General features: G+C 37.5%; 1 protein-coding gene across 1 annotated transcript in view; it reads right to left on the reverse strand.

The window, feature by feature from the left end:
* trpc7b (transient receptor potential cation channel, subfamily C, member 7b) overlaps positions 1-25,703 on the reverse strand; it is a 46,066-nt gene that overhangs the window by 3,830 nt on the left and 16,533 nt on the right. Inside the window, exons 5-10 of the mRNA XM_088431282.1 lie at positions 25,285-25,501; positions 23,009-23,242; positions 21,213-21,477; positions 8,045-8,240; positions 5,932-6,153; positions 1,666-1,752 (exon numbers count right to left, since the gene is read on the reverse strand). Coding sequence (XP_088287408.1) covers positions 1,666-1,752; positions 5,932-6,153; positions 8,045-8,240; positions 21,213-21,477; positions 23,009-23,242; positions 25,285-25,501 — 1,221 coding nt within the window. The remainder of the gene's footprint in view (positions 1-1,665; positions 1,753-5,931; positions 6,154-8,044; positions 8,241-21,212; positions 21,478-23,008; positions 23,243-25,284; positions 25,502-25,703) is intronic.

Below are 25,703 nucleotides of genomic sequence, written 5' to 3' on the forward strand. Positions count from 1 at the left end.
GAATGAAATGTAAAAAATGGGACCAATGGAAAATCTTAAATTTGAAAGAGTTATCCGTCATTAGTGTGATTTATAACCGATACAAATACAATTAAGAAACTGATAATCCATTTGAAAGGGTGAGGGAAAATGGTTGCAAATGTGCATACACTGTTATTATTAGGATGTGGCAGCATTATCCGGCACTAACTAGACTTCACGGTGATCTGATCGGCTTTATTGTGGAGATATTTAGCATCTCCTAGAAAATTGGTGCTAGGCTGTAATAATAATTTGCAGAGCAATCAATGTCATAATTCGATAACGCAAATTGGTATATCTTACATGAATATTTGGGGGGGACAACACTATTTGCACTGTTTGTGACTATTTATTTGTTTTCTAAAGATAGAAGAATGTTTGCTTTGCATCAGTTCCTTGTTAGCTGTATTTAATTGATTCTGTATTGTAATTTAATTTAACTATAGCAATATATTTCAGTAATTGTTGCATCCATTATTTCTGTATCAAGTTGCTTATATGTCTGACCACTTCTAATATGCCTTCCAGAGGTCATTGAACTCTAATTGTGCATCTCTGTAAGTTTTTGGCATGGAAAATTTCAGTTCGAGGAGTTTTTTTCCCCTGCCATTTCATTTATTTTAATGAAAACCTTCTGATTTAATTGTCTTATAGTGTAGGACTGACTTTTGCTGTTTAGCACGTTTGGTTCAGTTGACTGCTCGCGTTATTTGCTAAGTTTTTTCCTGAGTTTTTTCTGCAATCAACATTACGATAATAACAATGGTGGTGGGGGGGAGGGGTGTCAACCAAGTCGGGAGTTAAGATTTTAAAAATAGGTCAACTAAAAATAGCCATGTTCTCCATCAAGCTTTCTTGCATTGTGGCAAAAGCGGCAAAGGAGAAAGACTTAAAAAAATGGATATAACAGGTTTGGGATCATTTCCAACTAAAACACTAGGGGAAAACTGTGATCATTTTCAATTATTTCAAAAGGCTGCAATCTGTCACTACAGTCAATATGGCTCAGTTTAAGGTATTTAAATTTTGTACAGGGTACTCAAGCGCAAAACGTGCCAAGTTTGCTCATCAAGGAGAAGACGAAGAAGAAGAGCAGGAAGCTATTGACCTCATGGTAGCAGGCAGCTTCACTCTCAAGTTTACTCACAGACTAGCAGTAAATGACTTTTAAGGACACTACTACAAGTGTATTATACAGCTGACATTATATATGAGTTAACTAAATGGTAGTGTTTGATGACCTGAAATAGTAATTGCTAGTGCGCTAATACTAGTTGTGACTGCTAACTGGTTAGAAGAGACCAAATTTAATGGTGTCCAAAAAATCATACATATAGAACATTAGGATAAGTGAAGAATCTCAATTCACCATTTATGCATGTGTGTGAATGGGTGTGTGCTCATGTGTGAGATGCAATCGGCTAGCAACTAGTCCAGTGTGAACCTTGCCTCTCGTTTAAAGTCAGCTGTGACAGGCATCGGCTCACCTGCGATCCTAATGAGGACAAGCCCGAGCAAAAGTGCATGGATGAATGGTATGATATAGTTTAACATGGTCAAAAATCCTCATATAAAATTTCAATTTAGTGTGATGCATAGGCTCCCATGACATTTGCTACTTTTTGCTCAATCCATTAAACTCACCTCGTATCGAGTTGGATGTTTTCTAGAGTTTCTAGACAAATTCTGGAACTCCTCTCCCGGAGGTGGGTAGGACCTGAAATGTTCACCCTGGCATAAGTGCAAACAAGAGAAGAATGTTGAAAATAAAGAAAAGAAGCGACCTTCTATAAATGAAACACAAAATAAACTACAAATTACCTTGACCTACATGAAGCGCTATTAAACATTTGTTCATTTCAAGCATGCCCTTGACTGCGTTAATATGTCCCCAGCACTTGGGAATACTCTTTCAGATGGAACTCATGTGGCAGGAATACACAGGTAGCACTTCTACCACAGGTACCACAAGTGCCAGCACAGGATACTGGTGACAGTGCTCTTCAACCGTAAATGAAACAGATCTATGACATCACATGCGTTGGTGAAAAAAGACGACAAAAACCAAAGAGAAATCTTTTGTAATTGATCAAATACAGTGCGATTCCGTCGATTCTGTATGTTTTTTTTTCCCTTTATATCACGAAAATTACTTAGCATATAAAAGAACACAAAATGAACTCAAATCAAACAAAACTTGGAATCTCAAGATTCCAATTTGAAGTAAATCCAACATGACACACACACACACACAAAGGAATTACATTTGCTGATAACTGCAGGAACCCTGTTAGACATCTCACATACCCCATGAAGTGCATTCACGTACCTCCCAAGGGTACTTGTACTCCTCTCTCAGAACAACTGTGGTAAAATACACTCATGGGACATTTCTTTAGGATCATATTTAAACAATCCTGAAGAGAGGACATTAAAAGGTCTTTCTTTACAAGGAACATAATGTTAATTTTGAGAGACGTATGGAGTCGTAGTTGTTTTCTATTTTTATGTCAATATTTTAAACTGCACCAGTGGCAAATGAAATAAGAATGAATTATACTAGATGCTTGGACAGATATAGAGAAAGTTAAAGGACTGCAGACGTCTGATAATTAAAAAGTAAACACTTTGACTTTACTAACACCCTGAAATGTCAAACAAAAACAACTTTGATAGGATCACTCATCACCAAACAGTTGTCGTGCAGGTTCCTTATCCCGAACTCTATGTATCTGAGTGCTGTTATATTGCATTTTTCAGTCGTACTGAAATTTGACAGCTTCTATAATTGTGAGTACTGAAGGCGCAGGTAGTAAAAAACAGAACCCGTCACTGATGTATTCACATATCAAAATGTCCTGTGTATTTATAGAACAGCAGTTGAAGTGTATATGGCGCCCTCATGTATTTTATCATCATTTTATTTCCTTTCAGGGATAATTTAGCAGCACATCTGTTCTATCTGACATAATTGCATAAAGTTCCATTTGAGGAATTTCAGACGTCGAGAGGGAAAAAAAAATCGTCAGATCCAATGTGTTCAGATATATTGATTGCTTGCTGCACCTGCTTGACTTTAGACTTAAAGTGTCAGTACAGCAGAGAATTGGAGAGCCAGGCGAGGCAGCAGGGTGGAACACATCTTGTCTGGATCCAAAAGCCGACAATGCCTCGAAGCACACAAAGGCAGGTCTAACAACCTCACTAATAGCTTAGCTGAGGTAGTGGCCTGACACTTTTGCGCCAACAAATCCAGAAAAAGAAACACGACCGACGCTCTGATTGATTCTCTGTTTAATGGAGTGTTATGTTAAATTAGGAGGATTTTTATTACTGTGGGTCTTTTTTGGAAGTGAGAAATGTAGAGCATGACTAAAAGTGAAGCCGAGCCAAAGCTTGCTGAAAGATGATCGCATATCTGGTGTGTCGTAACGCAACAAGCCGACAGCGCTGTTTCGTGGAGCGGTGGAGTAGATAGATTTTTAGCCTTGGGAGGGGGGATAGCCCTGGGGGGGCCACAAAAAAACAAACAAACAAAAAAACATGGAAACGATCTCTCAACATCCATTTTCATATTGTATAAAATGTGTGCACCAACATATGCCTGCACGTGCTGACCCCCCCCCCCCCCACACACACACACACACACACACATGCTGATTGCATATTCAGACTCATATTTAAACATATATATGGTAAATACAAAAATAAAATCTCTCTTTTCAACCCTCTCGGGCTCCAAATAAATTTTATTTTATTTTTTTTAATTCAGAGTACAAAATGACTTATAAACTATTAATGTGGACTATGAAGGTTATTCTCATTTTATTGTTGCAAATCTGCAACACCAGCCTGAGACGTTAAGGAATCGTTCAGGCACATCGCTTATTCTGACGAATGAGTGAACTTTATGTCACTATGTCATAAAAACTATGAATTTTATTCTTGTGGTCTTTAACCCAGTCTATGTCTTAATCATTTTTTTGGAAATGTTAAATTATTTTAGATGAAATACAAATACAATTTTAACAATTGTTTGAAATGCCTCCTGTGATGCCATTCCTTCATATTAGGTCACTGGTGTTAGTCTATGGCATATTGACACGTTTTGTTGTTTTTTTCTATCAAGCTAACACTTTTAACAGTTTTAGGAAACATTCATTCAAATCATATTTTAAAATTGAAGATTAAATGGCAATATACAGTACAAGCCAAAGGTTTGGACACACCTCATTCAGTTTCATAAAGTAATAATGGCCATTGCTTTTTCTTTATTTGGGTGATTAATTCGTCCCATAAGATGAAATTTAACAGTTCTCCTTAATATGAGTTGAACAAGTCGCCGGCTGTGTATTAAACTGACTTCTGCACAACAGAACTCATGGTCCCAACTGTTTTGATAAAGCAAGTCATACTAATTAACGCTGATAAGGCACACAGGTGAAATGAAAAACATTTCAGATGACTACCTTTTGAAGCTCAGAGAAAGAATCCCAAGCGTATGCAAAGCACTTAGCAGAGAAAAATGTGGCTAGAAAAAATGAAAATATAAAACGTTTTCGGTTATTTCACCTTTTTTTTTTTTGTTAATTACATAACTCCAAATGTATTTATTCATTGTTTTGATACATTCAATGTACAATGTAACTAGCCATGAAAATAAAGAAAACACATTAAATGAGAATGTGTGTGAATCCTAGGAGATTCAAATGATTTCCAAGTTTTTCTTTAAACAGTCTCCTCATCTCTCTGCAGTGTCCTTGCTTGCTAGGAGTTGTTTACGGTATTTAGGTCACGGTAGTCCTTTTCTGCCGAATCACGAAGGTGTTCCATAAGCGAGTTTGTCTGCCATGTTTTCTGCCGGGCGATTCTATGCGGAAAAGAAATTCCGGAAGGTACATTTTGTGGAAAATCTGGCCCACTCGGACACCGTATGGAGGGGCGTGGTTGCCAAAATTAAGTCATTTTGATGCGTGGAGCTGCACGAAGCTCACGGACGTGTCAAGCATAAACCAATCTTTAATCTAACAGATGTGCGCTGCGCAGTTGCCGTGACATTTGAGTTATGCATCTGAGGCTCTAAGCAGAATCCAGGGGTGGCACTGTTTCCCCCGCCCACCTGTGGCTCTGCCAGAAGTATGGAGGCATATTTGTTTTATCTTTTAGCATTAATTGCTTTTATTAGTGGACCTATAATTTTGTCCGTACATTTTGTTCCACATTGCTCTGACTGTAGATGTAAGCGGGTATTGCAACAAACATTCAAGTTCGACTTTGACATTTGAGGAAATTAGAGTTGGGTGCACCATACATTTTCATTTGCCGAGCTATTCAAGTGCCAATAGGATGCTTGTATTCTATAAAGTTTAATCACAAGGTTTAATTTGACATAAAATCATTTAAGCTTTATTATGTTAACTCAAATCTTCTTTACATCATGGGTTATTTTACAATCTCATTCATGAGACAAATACTTTGTTGTTAAGTCCTTGAGAAGGTGTTTTGTACTGTACAGTTTCAAAATTGTATCAGTATTAAATGCGCATTGAGTTTGAAAATAGCTAAAATTAATCAAACCCTATTAAACTTCATCTGCATTTTCAACCATTATAATCATACAGCAGTTACAAATGGAAATGTGCTTGATGGACTGTATATAAACAAATATCTATATGAGCAGCTTGCGATATTGTGATTTCTTCTGCCAATTATGTGCTTGGTAAGAGTGAATGCAATAGCTGAAACAAAGCACCAGACTGAAAACACAAAAAGACAATTACTTCCTGGCCATAATTTGGCTAGAAAATCATCCATCAAGTATGTTTGATAATTGCTCATGAAAGCCATCGTATTTAGTTTCCCATCAATTTCTAATAACTTATTGTGTTGGGTTTCTACGCTGATAGTTACCTTGCCCTGAGAGTTGAGCATACCAAGCTCCAACTCATTGCTGTGTTGATGGCTGCCCACCTTGCAGATTCCTATCAGGCCTGACTTAATGCGCAGAACCAAGTAGTAGAAGGACTTGGGGCTGGGGACCAGGTTAAAAGGGGCGGGTAAAGTGCGGCCCTCGTCAAAGTAGGAGAGCCACAGCTTGGCACGAGCAAACTTCCACTCTACGTCGGCGTCCTCCTGCAGACAGAGTGTGTTCGGAATGACAGAGTTGGGTTAAAGGCGAGGGCTAAAAGAACTGCTGCACTCAGACAAAGCGATTCTGAATGTTCACACTGACGTGAAATATGAGTAACCAGGGCATGTTGAACAAGTGCAGTGTGTTTTAAAGTGTCTTGCGACTAACAGGGCACTGAGCTTTCAAGGATCTCTTCAACACTGATCCAATTCCTATTTTCCTTCCATTCAACCTTCCATTTTCTGCTGCGTTTGGAAACGAGCGCCACGACCCTGGTGACCCTCTCCTCAGCAGGGCACTCCTTTTATTTCAGAGAGATTATCCCAGGTCTACTCTTGAGCCCGGTTCTGAACATGAAGTCATTCCAAAATACGAACCTCATAATTCTTAACAGGTGCTTGAAGCCGCTCAGGCAAATGAGTAGAGGATCCATGCTAATGAGCTGTCGTCAAACTACATCTGCATGTCTTGGATGCTAGCTCAATAAATATCAAAATCTGCTCTAGCTGAACACACTAACACTGATTTGGGGGATAAGCTAAACCGTAAACAAGCTTTTTTAGTGTTCAAGGGGAGAAAAGTTATTAACTATAATAAAAGGTGACAGCAATTCATCTGTAAGGACTTTAGCTTGGTAAATAGAAGGTCAAGGTTCCAGCCTCAAGGGGCACAAAGGTAATTGCAATCTGTTGCTGTAGTCATCGTTTTTATGCACCATCTTTCCTTGCATGCCTGCACGTGTGTGGTCCGCCTCCCTCTGTGGTGTAGTACAATGAAAATATACACCGCAGTGTAAACCAAATTTTCTCATGAGGCAAAATAATCAAACGTTTTATTAAAAATCAACAAAATCAAAACTAATTTTCTTTGGAAAACAGTTAGTGTTTTTAAGGTTGATATTTAATGTATTTGGCATTAGTCGATATAGCTGGTTAACTCTTTCAGGCTCAAATTATGTTTCTTTTTTTTTCAAACTTCTAAAAAAAAAAAAGCCTCAGTCAATATGTGGAATACCTTGGGGACTCTCATATTATTGTTGCAAATTTGCAACGCCTGCCTGGAGAGGGTTAACGTCACAAGGGACCGTGAGTGCCATATTCTACTCTGACAGCAGGTTGTTATATACATAACATACAGCATTTCAAACCCACTTAGAAACAAGCTGGTTCAGTCTAAGGACAATATCCAGAGAAGCAAATTCAGAATGTGGGTTTACTCAGTGCAGCTCCTAAGAAATGCAATGACATCTGCAATGGCGAGACCAAGCAACTGATAAACAAGTGCATGGCCAGACATTGCCAAGCAGCTCAAGTAGTTCCAACTTTGCATTTCAAAAAGAAAGAGGACACTATACTTTGAGGACATTCCACTTCACTGCTAGTGATGGGACAAGACACGAATCCATGAGACGAGATGTTTCATGAGATTGAGTCCACGAGAATGAGATGAGAAGAGATTTTGGAAAAATTTGGAAAATAAAATCTGCCCATTATGAGTTTAAGTTTTCACGGTTTTCTTTTCATCGAGAAGACTGCAAGAAAATTAACAAGCTAGCTGCAAAGGTAAAGATAAGGAAGAGCGTTCCAGGCTTGTTTTTCAGCTACAGTGGCGCTGCTTTAACAAAATGGACGCAGCTCATGTTAGCTTTCCCACCACGTTTTCCAGCGTGTCATTAAGCGCATTCTGCTGTGTTTCATTGCACTTGGGGCCCAACAAGCCAAAACACAAACAAACAAAAAATACCTCTCATAGGGATGAGATATCTTGTGGCGATTTAATCTCACGAGATCTCTAATGGCAAACCCAGATAATGAACACTAACAACCCTAGCCACCCAACCCTCCCCGATAAACAATTATTTTCCTCCATTTTTGTGTGAATTTTAACATTTACCTCAATTTCCTGGTACGAACTGTTTATCATGGCAATGAGCATGTTGAGAAGGACAACCACCATGGTGACGTTGTAGACCCCGTACAGCACGTAGCCAATATTCTCTATGAACTTATGGTCATACTTCAGCACCACCGAGATCACCTCTGACAGCCCGAAGATGGACCAGAAAAGAGTTTTAAAACTCTCCTCCACTCTGTAATGATAAAAATGAAAATTAGTGTGATTTGACTCATAAAAGGAAAAAAAAAAACAAAAACAGGCAACAAAGACTGCTTGTGATTTTTCCAAGCAAAAAACTGTCATTAACTCATTCAATCAAAAAGACATATACATATACATATATATACATATATATATATATATATATATATATATATATATACATATATATATATATATACATATATATATATATATATATATATATATATATATATATATATATATCTACATATATATATATATATATATATCTACATATATATATATACATATATATATATATATATATATATCTACATATATATATACATATATATATACATATATATATATATATATACATATATATATATACATATATATATATACATATATATATATATATATATATATATATATATATACATACATATATATATATATACATATATATATATATATATATATATATATATATACATATATATATATATATACATTATATTTTTTAAATGTGTTCACCTGTTTGGTTAATGTTTTGGAATGGCTGGGACTAATGATTTAGTACTAAAGTAATCAATTACTTGAAATACTTAAGCAAGTAGTCACTACTTAAGTAGTCATATAATTGATTACTTTAGGTACTATGGTAATTGATTTGCTAGTACTTGAGTGCCATCCATCCATTCATCCAGTAAGGTAATTAATTACTTTAGAAAATTTTATCTAAAGTAATCATTTTAGTACTTTATTACCTAATCTGACTGGTCATGTTGGTAATGTAGTACAGAGTAATCAATCACTCTAGTGTATTTTGCACCTAAATTACATTAGCAATTAAGTACCTAATGGAATCTATTACTTTAGAACTTTTAGGACCAAAAGTAACCATTCACTTTAGTAATTTTTGCACCATCAGTATTTAGGTACCATAAAATAATCAATTACTTTAGTACATTAAAAAAAAAGTGTGATTGACAAAATACATATAAAATAGACACCTTTGCGACTGAATGAGTTCCGGAAAAGTTATAACTCAGTGGTCACAAGCCAACTTTGATGGATTGTGGATTTGTTCATCTAATTGAATTTCTCCTCACTCCTTTCAAGGCCGAGAAGATTTGTGGATACAAGGGATTCAATACCGAACCTCATCTATCCATGCGAGACTTGGACGGCTACAGTTTAAAGTTCTGCATCATCTTGTGAAAAAGTTTCCATATGCTGGATCGATGCAGGCACCTACTCTCCCACGAGTGTTTCAGATTCTTCGTAATCAATCTAAGATGAGCATTCCTGAAGGGGCTAACCTTTGAAAACATAAACATACACTAGTGGAATTGTGGCAAGAAAGAAATGATCCTACTTGCTTACAGGATCTTCGGATCAATAACAACAGTTATGTACAATTTTCAAGGAACTGTCCCTCACTGACACTGACATATCGCAAGAGTAGGCAACTCCGGTCCTAGAAAGCTACTATCTTGCATGTATTCAATGTCTCCCTTCTGTAACGCACCTGATTGAAATGATCACGATCCTTATCAGTCTTCTGCAGAACTTGCTGCGAAGCTGATGACTTGAATCAGGTGTGATGGCGGAGAGACATCAAAAGCATGCAGATAGGCGGCTCTCTAGGAACGGGGTCGCCTACCCCCGACCTAACGTGTGTCCGTCGGTCCAAAGGGACGATGGAAGAACTGTGACATTAACATTCAGATAGTTTGTCAGAAATGTGTTTGGGCAAAGTACTGCAGGGAAACAACTTAAAGTGACTCGGTAGGGAGGAGGGCGCTGTCTGGATGGATAGCTGCAGGCTGGTGGAGGTAAAGGCCGGAGAATCTGTCAGCTCCCCTGTAAGGCTCTGTGGGTGTCTTCCAAATGGACTTGGTTCAAAGACACAGTTTTAACGGCGCAGGGAGAGCCCGATGAAGGAATGTGAGGGAAAAGTCTTGAGATTGGGGCGCGCAAGACACATTCTTTCATTTCCACCGCAGTTTTTAAAAAGAGACTCTCAGCTCTGAGTTACCTAGAATATTCTTTCAATGCTTTCTTTCTCTTTCACATGAAAGGCTTTTGATGTAAAGTGTCAATGGTAGTGAAATACTTCATTGATACATTTAACTCATCACAGGTACTTTTTTTTATTCATTTATTTGTATGTAAAACTTTTTTGCGACATAAACTTTGGAAAAAAAAAAAATCTGCAAATTAATACCCGGGATTGAATGTCTGTACAGTAAAGACGCATAAATACGTCTTTGGGATTGAGTGAGTTAAAAGCTTTGTCAAAATTGTACACTACCTTTTGCAAGTCTACAATACTTATCTTTAAAATGGCATACGCCTCATCTGCTTTCCGGAGATGACTGCATGTCTAGCATAATATGCAACGTACTCAAGTGACATAAGGCACTTCAGTCCCTGTCAACAACAGTGGCTCTTCTCTCATGTTTGTAGCTTTGTGCTGCTGTGATGTATTTTGTAAACATCAGAGAGGCTTCCTCCCTATTCCTATCACACTCAACCAACAGGCTGTCATGAGGACAGCTGAGCAAGGTGATTTTGCTGGACTTTGCCTTGAAAGCCTGTTATTTTGAGCTTTTCACATTTGAAATAACGTCTCATCTCTTATCTGCACTCTCTCCTTACAACGCCCAATTCTCCCTCACTTTGAAATGTGACACATTGAAACACAAAGGGTAATTGCTGGGTCTTGATGATATGTTATCCCAATTATGCTTTTAATAAAATTACTCTCCCTCCCAACCATATTACATTTCAGATTTAGTGTTCCCATCATATAAACAAAAAGAATTGGAACATGGAAGTAATGTAGATGAGCTACGCTCGAGGCTATTCATGTGTTAGAAAACTCTGCACTTTCGGGGACAAATGTACTTTGTATGGACGGGTAATTATAAAAATATAAATTCACTCTTTGTTCAGAAGAACAAACTGTTTGGGTAAGAAAATCAAGGTCTCGATGGGAGACCTCACAATGTGCTCTCATGTTCACTGACATACTCTGATGAATTATATTTTGAGTTTCCTCTTATGTACTACAAAGCCAAGGCCAATTCGCGGCCTTTGCTTGACGTCACCGTCATGAAATTCAGTGAGTCATCTCGGGTGTTGCTCTGAAAATATTTAGTACCCAATGTAAAACATTAAGTAATTGACAACTTTTAGTACTAAAGTAATCAATTAACTCTTTCAATCCTTTAGAAAAGTGCTTCTCAATTATGTTTTGCCAAGCCAAGAGAAAAAAAAACAATACAAATAGATTTTCAACAACTGTTAATTCTTTTTGACAGCGTTTGTATGAGTTACAGATTAGTCCAAAACAGACAAAAAATAACCTAGTGGATCAACGTGTCTGAAACAAACAAAACAAACAGGTGAAAATTCTTATTTTATGGCAAATACAATTCGCTTCACAAAAACAAATCCTTTTCCCTGGAGTCATCTGCGACCCGCCAGTATCACCTCGCTCCACTATTTGAGAAGCACTGCCTTATACATATTCTTTTCTTTTCCACGCATCCAATTCCAACTATTTCTTCCTATCATTTTCATTTCTTTTTTCAAGAGTTTGGCTCACTGAGTGTCTAAAAATGGCTGGTACTAAATGAAATAAGTACTGAAGTAATCAATGACTTCAGGTAACTAAGTATCCAAGTAATCAATCTCTTTATACATGAAAGTAATTGATTATTTTAGGTACTTCAGTAACTAATTTAATTGATGACTTTAGTATTTGAATACCTAAAATAATGTATGTATTAGTTACACTAGTTACATTAGTACTTTAACAACTACCTTAAATAATTTCTACCTTAAATAATTTCTCTAGAACTTTTAGTACCTTAAGTAATCAATTACTTCAGTACTTTGAGTACTTTAAGTCAAGTACTTTTAGTACCTGCGGTAATTGGATTCTTCAGTACATTTAGTACCTGAAGTAATCAATTACTTTAGTATTTAATTCATTAATTACTTTTAATTCACCAGCAGGTACAAAATGTGCCTGGGATTGAATGACTGGACATACAAGAACATATTTGGGATCAAATGAGTTAATTTGCAATCAATTTGCCGTCAATCAATTACTGACCCAAAGTTAAATGATTACTTAAGTACTTTAGTACCTAAAGTAATCACTTTAGTTCTTGATTACCTGAAGTCATAGAAATACCCACAGAAAATGGCTTTAGATTACTTGAAAACCACTCTTAAAAAGTCTAAAAATACGTCTTTTGGATAAATTAGGACATAGTAATCATGACAAAACCTCTTGAGTGTATTAAATAGAAATACCAGGAGTGTTTATATATGAATTTGTAGCATCGATGTGATTAGTAAGTGATCATAATACCGTATGTCAAGAAAGGACAGGATACAAGTGGCTGGATTATGGTAACTAAGACATTGTTTATTTTATGGTTACACAAGTCTGTGTGTGCATGTGTGTGTGCATGCACCCCATTATACGGCTTGTTGGGAAGGACCACTCTTAATAACAGATAATAACACGCTGTCCATCTCTGTCGCCAGATGCCACTTCCCCTGCTGCTTTACTGATGTTTGGACAATGCTGTTTGGATAACACACACACACACGCAGACACGCATGCACACACACCATGCTTGTGACAGAAATCAGAGTGCTAATGTCCTGCAGAGGCAAACTTGTATGTGAGACACCTTTGCTCTGCTGGAGCTGTTCCTTCCTAATCGCAGAAGGCTCAAACCAAACTCATCCTCCTCCTAGACATATTGCTTGTCCTGATTGATCTTTAATGTCTTCGGCACACCGTTATTGTTTTAGCTTTCCTTACGCGCGCTCTTTTATTTGCTCGCTCCAGCTATTGCTTCTTCATTATAATACCAATTGCTTTTATATCTATCTTCCAATCATCCCTGCTTCCCAGCAGCTTTCAGCCATTACTCCACCCTTCATCTTTGCCTATGAATTAAAGATCTTTTCTCTACCGACACAGACGCACATGCACAACATACACTTTCCACCTCATTTTATGATCTGCAGTACTGGAATATTGCGGCGAGACTCACTGCGAAGGTTTCCTGCATGGCAGACGGACGAGTTGTAAATGAAATGGGAACTGGAAGGGACGATAGTAAAGTTACTGTATAAGGTTGAATAATTTAAGATTTAAGTAAATATGCATACAGCAGTAATATTTGTCTTAAATATGTCAAGTATACATATTTCTCACTTTTAAAGAATCCAGGGACCCACATACACATGCATGAAAATTCCGTCAGGGGTGGGGGAATATATATATATATATATATATATATATACACACACACACACACACACACACACAACTGACCATCCATGACTAGTTAAATATTCATTTGAAACGGTAATATCAGAGGTGGGAGCCTGCTTTTAAGGAAATTAGGGCATGCGGTATTGATTTCCGTTTCTACATTTTTATGCAGGTCAATTATTTAGTGTGTTTTTGTTTTGTTTTGTAATTTCATAAGTGACTAAAGAGATGTGTTGTTGTGACTTTGGCTTTTGGTGTTTATGCAAATGATCCCTCTTGTTGATTAGGTGGTAAATGGGCTGCATTCATTCAGAGCCTTTCAACTCCCACTTGGGCCCTTTTATAATGTTGCCTTGTAAAACAAATAGTGAAAGATGCAAAATGCTAGAAGGCTAAATACTATGCTGTTCACATACATAAATGCTGAGAATAGCAGCTTCACTGTTCTGCTCATGACACCTGGAAAAGTTTGAGGAGGAATGAAAACCTTTTCCAATTACTCGGCAGCCACTCGACCACCTGAGCCGTAGCTGCTGCAAATTAGTTTTGGAGTGATGCGTTAACATAGTTATAGTGAGATTTTTTTTCCAACAACTGCTAGTGGGTGAACAAGCTTTATTAATTCAATGAATGCTAAATCAACTTTGAAAATAAAATTTAATGAAATGTTTTCCTTATTTATTGGTAATTGACATTTGCCTATGACACACTGAATGTAAAGCTCGATAACGTTTTTATACTTACATAATGTGATGGTAACTATGAAACTGCAATTATCTGCAGGCTCAGCCTTCATTAGAAAGGCAAAATGGTGGTTGTAACGTCACTGAAAACAAATCAAATTTCAATAAAATAACCAATTGTGTACAATAAAGACTAAAAAAACTGAATTTGTGTAATTTAACTAGGACTCTTTGATACCAATTTTTTTCAGAACAATACCTGTACGAGTACTCAACTATTGAGGATTCTTTGTTACCAGTACCGTCTTCCGATGCTACTTTTTATGTTTTTTTATTTTTTACACGAAAATTCCCCACCCCTCCCCAAAATAACAGACCTTTTTAAAGAAAGACATAACTACCAATTAAGAATTTTTCTTAAAAAGTAATCTGATTAATGGCACTTTTCTGTTCTTCTAATTTGTAATGTCTAGTTTGTGATCAGCTTTCATTGCCTAATCCTGTAACCTGGTATTGGTACTTGCCCATCTAACCATTAAGTACACACACTGTACTTAACACAATAATATGGCAAAAATAATATTTAAAAAAAAGGTATAACGAAGGAAACATGAAGAGGCTGATCATTGTACCACACTTTAACCACTTATAAGACCTCACTGATTATTATACTGCCACAGTTTCACAATGTAGTCACACAATCAGGATTTTTAGGGTCGATCACAATCAGTTTAAAAATAACCAATAATTAATCTGATGACAAAATGGAAAAACTAAAGCATTTAAAAAAAATCTTCCATATACCATCTTTCTGCATTAATATCTGATGCTACAATCTGTAGCTTATATAGCGGTGTGGCTTATGGTCTGAAAATTATGGTTCTTGTAAACTTTTTATAGAGTGCCAACAAAATTATTGATCTAATACAGAACTTACAAAAAATGTCCGAACATAATAAGGTTTAACAATCTGCTATGCTTGAAAGAGATGCACAGTTAAAAACAACAATGATCTCTAGAAGCTATTCAAAAGCTAGCCACACACAGCATAAAAGTCAGGTAAGATAAAAACATAATAGATTTACAAACTGACTGTTATGAAATTACCACATTGTAATTCAATTACTCGTAACAACACCAAGTAAACTCTGCAAATGAAAAAAAAGATGCTACAGCAAACGTTTCGATAACGTAATAAATTGAACAGTCGCTCTAGCGCAAATGAAAGGAGCAATGTTAAATGATGACACTATGGCTGATTATGACACTACAGTCATTCATCCATTTGACATAAAATTGCAAATACGGGATGATCACGATCAAGCTGATCAAATTGGGGAACGTGACGAGTGAGTGACTTCTGAAATAAACTTTGTGGTGATTTGTGGGCAGTTTGCAAAGGCGTAGAGGTTCGTCCATATGATGCGATCACATTAAACTTTGAGTCCGTTTCTAATATTTTGGTTATTCGGCTACCCGAGTGCGGGAGTGGCGAGTGTGCTTTGGCATTTTAATAGAAAACCCATGAAAAATTCATGAGGGAACCAAAAGGTTTTTGTGGTTGATTTTGTTTTCGTCACAGAAGTCTCTGTCCTCTTTTTTTTTTTCCTGTAACTTCCACCCTGGTGTAAGCAGAGCTCGACTCCCCTCCAAGCTAATAAAATATCCTCTCTCTCTCCACCCTCTCAGCTATCACCTTATCCTCTCGTCCTCTCACCAGGATCACCATCATGCTCCAACTCTGCCGCCCTCACCGTCAAGCGAGACCTTCTGTCACGCTTCCTTTATTTTATCTTCTTTATGGTGTCGCCCTCTGTTACTTGTCGCTTTGACTTAAATTCTGCCCAACATCCTAACGCCTACATTTTTTTTACGCTTTTTATAACCACTTTACCCTGGGCTTTGATTACATTTTTTTACAGTTCCATGCGTGTCTATCACAGTTCAGTATAAACTCAAATGAAACCAAAAGGCCACAATATTCTCCAGTCAAGATCATAAACAAAATATATGTTCTGATGTCCAAGCAGTTATTAGCAGTAAAATGCACGAATTGCCGATGTGCGCCAAGTGTGCGTGTCAACGCTTGTGTTTGCTGCACAGTCAGCTTGACCTTCTCTCATCTTCTGTCATTCTCCCTGCTCATTTTTGCCTCCTTTGTTTTTGCATCCTGGCAGCTCTCCCACATTTTTTGCCTGAATAAACTGCAGATCCCAAACGCCCTTTGCTCTGCATCTGCATCCCTCCCTGTGGTTCTTTCCATCCTCTATTCCCTCCATCCCCTTTTGTCCTCTGTCCTACACAGTAGACTTTATCCCCTTTTGTTTGTGGCATTGCAATCTCCCTCTGATTGCAATTGATTTATATTCTTTCATTTTGTCTCTTTCACTCTGGCATTTTTGATCAATAATAATTTGTCTTTTGAGCATCCTTAGGCTTTTTTTTCTATGATCCATTTTTATTGCTCTGTGCAGTGCTGTTTTACACATGGTTGACTAAAACAGGTTTTCACCGTGTGGTACACCACTAGGCCAAATAGGAAGATACTAAGGGGCACAGGGATTCCAGGGGGGCGCCAAAACGGGTACAAGTCTTCAATATAATATACACATAAAATGTACAGTCTTGAATATTGTGCACCATAATAGGCAATCATGACAATGTTTGTTTTGTTTTTTTTGGGTAAGTGCATATATAATCACTGACAGAGAGAATTATAATCATATAGGGAATTATTAAACAGTAGTACAAAATGTAAATCACTGAATTAAATTTGAAAAAATATGTATTCTGACTTAAAAATCTTTTCATGGTGACATGCAGGTCGACTCGTCTCACTAGAACTGGACTAAACCTGTGTATTTGTGTGAGTTGTGTGTTGTTTGAACTGTACAATCATATTGTTTGAACACCTGTTAAATTATGTAGAACGCAGGCATTATGTATCTGTGTTTGGCTGTGTATTTGCACATATGGGGAAACTCACTGACCACAACAAGCGCTACATCAACTCAACCAACGTAGGGGAGGGCTAGCTTACTGGCTGCAGCCTACAAGAGTCTTTGATCGTTTTTGTCATGCAACCTCCAAAAATAAATGAAACCTCATTAGAAACTGTTATGATCATTTTTCCTCGTATTTATGTGGTTTACTTTTTATCTCTCATTTCTCATTCTGTATTCATTGTATGTTGTGTGGACCTGCTGTGGAATGCTTTTAGAGTTTTTGGTCATGACATTCATGGTGGAAGAGTGTCGGCGCTTTCTGTTATGCGCCTTCATGCAGAGAATGCTGTGATAAGAGCAGAGAATGTCAGTACACTAAACAGTCACACAAGACACAATTTACAATACAATTGAGCATTAGTGTTTAAAAAATTGAAATAGATTTTCTATCTTATGAGAGCCTTGAGATTAATTTGTGACTCCTCACCTTCATGGGGTATCACTAAGACCAATGTGGGTACAACTGATAGGGCTTTAGCTAAAGTGAGAGAGGGTATGCGTGTGTTGAGTACATGTGGTATGTGAGCCAAGATGCTACTAATGCCACACTTTTCGATCTAACCTCCTCGCCCTAAATCTCCCAGCCCAAATGGCCCCTCCTGGGGTATCATTAACACCTCCACCTGGCTCTCTCCTCATCTCCCTGCTTCAGAGCATCAAACATATGTGCCTTGGTAGACAGCTTAAGTCTCACACAGACACACTTATAAAAACATGCTGTCAAGATTTGGAGTGGTGGAACATCTCACCATTAAAGCATATATTTTTGACTGCAGCGGTGCCTTGAGAACGATATTAAATTTGTTATGAGATGCGGATTGTAAATTAAACCACCTGACATCTTTTCCTATTGAAATAGGTTTGTTCCACCCTTCCACACCCCCAAAGAAAAATGTAACCATTATATTTTAGTTGAAAAAACAGCACTCTGTTAATATTACACATTGTAAAAACTTAAAATAATGACATAGTGTTGTTACATAGAATTGGAAAGAAATGGACCGTTTTCTCACGCTCCATCGATTCAATTCTATTCCTTCTGGTGTGCCACAGATGAGAAAGAGACGTCATATTGCACTCATATTGCAATTGTCCTTCCTAAAACTGGGATTCATTGAAACGTCTCAACTCCTCTCCGAGTCATCAGTACGGCACTGACGACTGGACGCCTTGAGGTATATTGTCTGCCCACATGGTGTTGCTGAACCATTTGTACTCGATATGTTACCTAAATGTAGGGCTGAAAAAAGTCGACCAAGTCGGGCAAATCCATTTTCAAAATAGGCTGCTAAAAAGATTCACCTCTTTGTCCAAACCATGTTTGTCTGGCCCAAACATGTTTTCTACACAGACCGTTCTTGCAGACACATACAGTGTTGCTATGACAGCAAGGGAGAAAGATTCCTCTAAAAAGCTGAGAGTCAAACGTTTGGGATCATTTTCATTTAAAGAACAGTGACACAAGTAAAGTGTTTTTCAAAGTAGCATGCAAAGGTCGTCTTGACAGAAGGCTCAATTACTTGTGTTGGTGCACCACTTAGTGGCCAAATGGCTGATGTCATTTGTGTCCTTAAAACACTTGAAGATTTAGTAGTGAGCTTTCATCACAAACAATATTAGTATATGAAGCTTGTGGGGATTTGTGTTCATTCATTCAGAACAACATTTGCAAGATCAGATGGGGGATCTCAGGGAGGATTTGGTGCCCATTTTTTTCTAGGTCATCCCAAATGTGCTTCTGTCAGGGTCAGACTTTTTTTTTTTTTCCACATCGAACCCCTCGAGCATTCCTTTATGCACCCTGATATATGCACGTGGCCCTTTGATCATTCAAGGGCAGATAATTATCATCCATAATCTTAAACAAATTAGACGTTTTACAACTGAAGAGATGTGTCTCAATACATTTGCCATATGTCATAAAAAATAGAAAGGACACAAAAATATGAAATCAAAAATCATATATTGTAAGTGGGGCATTTCTACGACAGCAATGCTGCAGGCCGAGAACAAAAGCCAGACTGACCCCTGGTGGTGTATGTAACAAGCGCAACATGTTTCTAGTTGGACTAACATTTATTATTTATTTTGCTCCAGCCGCCTTTCATAGAACACCGAAGGCATGTGAAAGTGAATCAGAGCCAATTGCAGTGCATTGGGGATTTTTAACATTGATCTTGCAACCCAACACTTATCCCAACCGGTTGAAACCAGATTCCTACTACAAAATGCACTTAATTGGTATTTGACTAATGAGAGCTCTTTTTGGTCTCAAGGGAGCGACAGCTTTAAAAAAAAATATTGGAATACTTCCAACCCATCTGTCTCCTTTCCTTTAGGGTGACTCTCTCTATTACAGTCAGTGTCTGTCTGCTCATCTCGTAGCCTGGATCTTTGGCTCTGAGTGAGCAGCCAAGCAGAACTTACCACCTCTAAGGTGCCTGTGCAGCAGCTCGGCAGAGGAGCTGCTCTATATGCACAGCTCAGGCACAGAAAAGCCAAGTTCTTTCTCTGCAGGTTCCAACCTACACCTTTTGTCTCTATTAGGATTTTGCCAAGAATGTTTAAGATGCTCCCATAGGGCAGAAAATATAAATGCTAGAAAGTGCTAGGAAAAAGACAGATCCTAATAGCTGACAGCAATTTGGCGACCATTATCAGACAGGATAACTTCTCAAAATTACCCACTGAGACACATGTTCGCTTTTCCTCATTTGTCCTCAACAATTATGAGAGCCAAACAGAGTAATTTATGCAAATTACAAACAGTCCTATCAGGTTGAACCCACATTATCCTATTTTATATGCTAACAAATGAGACAAAAAATGAGACTGGAGGTGATGCATTTTTCCATATAACATTAATAATGTATAAAATAAGTATGCATAAAGAGCTGAGCTACATATTTTCTTTCTTTCTTTCTTTGAAAACATTTTGCTTTTGCCTTTTTACTTTTCAGTTAGAGTCAGAAATACACACACAGATGCAGACACACACACACACACACACACACATATATATTATAATTTTTACATGTGTGTTACACATAACTGTGAACAAGAAGGTGTTCGTTTAGTTTACATAAAATAAAGATCAAGTAGGGTATGTTATTTTAATGGAGCTGAGGAAGCAAAATCATTGTTGTAACAACATTCATTGTCAAAACATTCAACTAATCCTCACATTTTTTGTACAATGTGCCACACCAGTGCTCAAGGGCTGTTATTTTGAATGGTGCCCAAGCCCGAGCTAAAGCTCAAACCAAAAGTTATGCTAATCATACTCTACCATCTCCTTTTGCTTTTTAGTCATAATACATACAGGAGCAACACTTGTATTCTATAAAATTACTTATTACCTGTCCAGCTGTTTTAAAACAATGTAAAGATGAATGTAAATTGATCATTCTTGGGTAGTGTAAAGTGGTCTATGTGTTTTTTTCTTTTTTTAGGTGTGAGCCAATGCTTAATTTTTTTTTTTTGTTAATTGTTGTATTATATAGCAATCTACATGTGCTTCAAACTGCACAAGCAACATTTTGACTGCTTGTGAACAATTACTTGAAAGTTGATATTTACTCTAAAATAGGGCAAACAACGTGGTGTATGTAGGCAGCAGGTAGGCCCCAAGGATCACATGAGTAGCCCGCAGGCCTGTTGTGCAAATAGCTTAAAAGTGATCGTACATTGTGAGTTTTCTAAGAATTTTAGAGTTATTCACATACAGTGTATTACATATATTTAAATTGCATATTACACTTGATTGACCACGTCTTTTTCTTGATTATTGTGAGGAATTACATGATTGGTGTCTTCCGATAAAAAGATATACCATTAATTAACACATAACAAAACCATTATTACACACTTTGAGCAAAAGTACGTATCAACACACACAGATTGACATCTTAAATAATTTCAAGTGAGAAAAAATAATTAAAATAGAAGAGATTTTTGGAGTGACAAGTGTTACTCACGTGGTGAAGGCTGGGTTGTATTTGGCTCCCAGGTAGTAGGAGTACAAGTTGAACATGCCTATCATGAAGGCCACAAACACCATGATGAAGATGACCATGAACTTGAAGATGTCCTTGACCGTGCGTCCAAGCGAGATCTGCAGGGGGCCGAAGCTCTCGTTGGCTGGAAGGATGTAGGCAATGCGTGAGAAGCTCAGCACAACCGCAATGGCGTAGAGACCCTCGGAGATGATCTGTGGGTCTGATGGGCGCCATTTGTTTCTGGCTGGAGGAGGACGAAGAGGAGGGGGGGAGAGGGGTTAACTGAACATCTGCTCAAGATGTACATATGTAGAATGTTATTTAATTGAAGTTTTTTTTTTTTTTTACATAGATTTTATAGGGCTTTATGACCCTCCAAAAAACATTGCCTGAACATATACCGATATCAGATGGATTCACTATCAGTGTAAATGTTTCTAATACGATTAAAATTATAATTTTGGCATGTACAAACATTTTCGTAATCTGTTAAACAACTGGTTCAAGATGAAAAGAGCAGAGATGAGGCAGAGTGATGGGTGGAACTAAAAAGAGATGGATGTGAAATATGTGCAGAAGAAAGACTGTGGAAAAAGACGTAGTCTGGGGACAGACACGCAAGAAGGAAAGAATAACGGGCTTTAGATAAAAAGTGAATAAAACAAAGAAAAACAACAGCAGGGACACGTTAGGAAGAAAGATGGGACGACTACTTGTGGGAATAATTACCGGTGGCCCTGAAAAGACATATGGAGTGCAATTAAAGGTGATGATCACTGACAATGAGGACGGTAATAAATCATCATATGCTTCCTGGATGTGTGCTGCGTTAATGTGTTGTGACAGAGTCGGGCCACTAGATGACAGCAATGATGAAGATTCTCAGTGCATTAGCAGTACAGTAACAAAAACTAGACAGGGTAATGTGTAATGCCCTAGATTGTGATTAACATAAAAACAAACTAAAAAGAGAACAGCTGGTATGTCCAAGGTATTAGAAAACAAAGAAACATTCGATGGTTATTTTTGTTGGTTGTTGGAAATACTGTTTACACTTTATCAGTGTTGGGAGTAATGCATTACTAAAGTATTTATTGTAATGCATTACTTTTTGCTGTAACGCAGTAGTGTAATATATGACACACAAAATAGTAATATTGTCTTTTATACAAATCAGAGTAATTCAATGCCTTACAATTAATTTTTAGCCTAAAAGCATGTTTTTGACAAATATTCATTCTTATGTAGTTGATGAAAACAGCTAAACTGTTTCAGTCATCTTCATAAAGCACATTAGTTAAGCATTATGCACGTCGTCGTATAAAAGCACGTGTGACCTATAACACGCTTATTGAGAGCATTTTCATACTTTACGAATGATGGAATGAGCCTTTCTAGATTTTCTCTTGTGTCATTTACTGACAAGATATTTAAAACCGTCAATGGTTTGTAAGATAATTTTGAAAAATGTGTTTAAATGGTCAGCAAAATATTTAAATATACATTTCTGGCGGCATGCATGTAGGTATAAACTGTTGAATTATACTAAATCATATGTGTCGAATTCCAGTCCTTAAGGGCCGGTGACCTACTTGTCTTCGAACCTTCTTTTTCAAACACCCCTGATTCAAATGATAAGGATACTTTTCAAGCTCCTGCAGCGCCTGCTAATAAGCTAAATATCTGAATCATGTATGAGAAAACCGGAGAACATGCAGTATACCGACCCTCAAGGACTGGAATTCGACACCGATGTACCAACAAACACATCTCACCAAATGTAAAGTAGGCCACTTCGTCAGGCAGCGAGGCATTGCTGAGGTCTTCATCTGGCACATGCATGTCCACGTACTGCTGGGCTTTGGACGCCTTGAGGAATGCCATGAAGCGTGCCGTGAAGGACGCCACGAAGATGGAGAGCATGCCAAAGTCTAGAACATTCCACAGGTGCATGATATACTCTCTGGGCCCGTCGCTCCAGATCTCCTTGCATTCGGACCAAATCATACCTGTTGATGTCGGTGCCAAACACATCCAGACACACAAAGAAAGTTCTTACCATGTGAGTTGAATACAAATTTTCACAAAAGTACACTTCAAAATAAACAGCTGCTAAAATTTTGGCGTATCATTTAGAAATAACTCCCCAGAATTCAGCACTTGAGAGTCTCGCATGGTCTCATTAAAAAAAACAAGTCTGTCGCCTTTGGAGCCAAAGCGACGAGAGAAAATTGCTAATTTGCAGCGCAACCATCAGTGTAATCTCTGCAACAATTACTGGGACTTGAAAGCAACCTACTGGAATCCTAATGATCCTGTTCTACTCAAACCATGCAGTAACCATTTATTGCTTTCACACACACCAACAAAGTGGATCAATAAAAAGTGATCTAGTGACTAGAGTACTAGAAAATAATAAGCAATACAAAGCAGTCACTTGACAAAGGTTTTGTCACCAATCCAATTTTCAGAAACAGTATCCTGATTTTTATTTAATCATTTCAATTTAGAAACGGGTCATACGAAAGCTAAAGCCCGCCAAGATGATGATTAATAAGCTAACATAAATTAGCTTGACTGTCTCTTTGTGCAGTATTTTGACAATTTTTGAGTCATTTTCTTCTACATCATTTTCACAGTATTTGAGCCAAAGCCTGGCACAATCCTGGTAGTGTGACGATGGGGTGAAATTTCAGCTCCCTAGACTAAATTCTTTCTCTGTGATGTGAAATGCCCTTGATGTAAAGATCAAAAGATTGGACAAAATACCCACAAGGATTAATGAAAAAAGAAAGATCAGATGTTGGCAAAACAAAACTGTTGTCGCCTACAGAGAGTAATGTGAAAATTTAACAAATAGTTTTCTTCAAACTAGGGTAGAGAATGAAGTTGACTACTACAAACAGGTCTTCTAGAAATATCTGCCTTGAAGCTCCCATGGAAACACATCGTGCTATTTTTTACTACAAAAACCTTTTTTGCAGATGGAGGCAGCGAATAAAGACCCCCCCAAACTGAGCATGTCAGAGAATTGGGATAATTCACAGTTATTTGTTTTCGACAGTGGAATTGTACTTTGACAATGTTGCAGCACCTTCATGTATGTAAAGACCCACCTTGACAAACGTCATAGTTTCTTGTGCTGGTGCACCACCTAGTGGTTCTTTTTTTCCACACCCACTATTTGCTTGATCAGTTATTGATCACTGATGAGGCTGAAGATTAGGAGCACCACATGACAAGACTTTTGTTTTGGCAAATACTGACAAAGTGGCCTTCATTAAGCTGTGAATTTTAGAATGTTTTTCTGGAGTGTTGTGGGCACAAAGACGTTACTTTCAAAAGATGTTTAAAACGGTGGTTTAGAAATATATTTTTATACCCAGTATACTGGGGGTAATTCTAATATATGAATATGTTTGTGTACTTGTCTATATGAAATAAATGTCAGCAGGTTGCGAAACAGCTGAGGTCAGATAGAAATTGCATTCATGTATCTATCCATCTTCATGTTTCCTTAGGTTGTTCACTACCAATTTTTCATTTATGAGGTTCTATCTATTCTCATTATAATGCGTGGTCTTGCTGTGCCATTTGCTCTGCTGAGGTTGTATTTTCTATCCTGCTTTCAGCTACGACTGTTGCTGCCAGTTTCCATTTGCGCTTTAGGAAGTAAAACTCGACTGATGCATTCATCATGTAATTCGACTTGATATCAAAATTGGGAAAACGCTATGCTTTGCTTATCATCATGGAGCAGAAACGGAGCTTTATAATATAGATTCAATTAGACTGGAAAAAAGCTGACCTGTTTCTTCTGCTTGCATTATAGATCATTGATACCAATTTAAAACTAACTGATATCACCTCTACAATGTTGAGTTTGGATTTTTTAATATAATGGGTAAAAAAGATAACATTTAATCACAATCTCAAAATATAAAGGTAAACATTTTAACCGCTTCATTTGAAAACTCTTGTCTTGTTTGATTTTAAAATAAACACGGGACATGATCAGGCCAAAACGGCATCTTAAACTGTGTAAACTCACCTAAAACCCACTTCATGATCAACATTTCTGTCCAGGAAAATTGTGTGGTCTTGACTCTGAACACCTGCCGCGGGTGGTCCGTAATGGTCTCATTGGGCAGATTCTTCACGCCCTCGAAGCGGTCGGAGGCATTGACAACCAGTAGACCAAGGAAGATGGTGAATGAGACGGCATGAGCCACAAATTTCATGAAAGGGCTTCGCAGGATCTGACCCAGCTGGAAGAAAGGGTAAAAATGTGACTACCACAACTAACGTACAGGGTTATCGTACTGTACACTTTTTCCACAAAAAAATACATCCTATGTAACAAGTCCCTAGTGTAAATTTGCAATGCCTGATATTTTTTTGCATTCCTACCGCAATTCAACTCAAAACTTTAACGGTAATTGAAAGTGCATCTTCATGACCATTTCCTAC

The sequence above is a fragment of the Hippichthys cyanospilos genome, chromosome 13 (genome assembly GCF_059441005.1).
Source record: "Hippichthys cyanospilos isolate Australia breed blue-spotted pipefish chromosome 13, RoL_Hcya_1.0, whole genome shotgun sequence".
Taxonomy (NCBI): domain Eukaryota; kingdom Metazoa; phylum Chordata; class Actinopteri; order Syngnathiformes; family Syngnathidae; genus Hippichthys; species Hippichthys cyanospilos.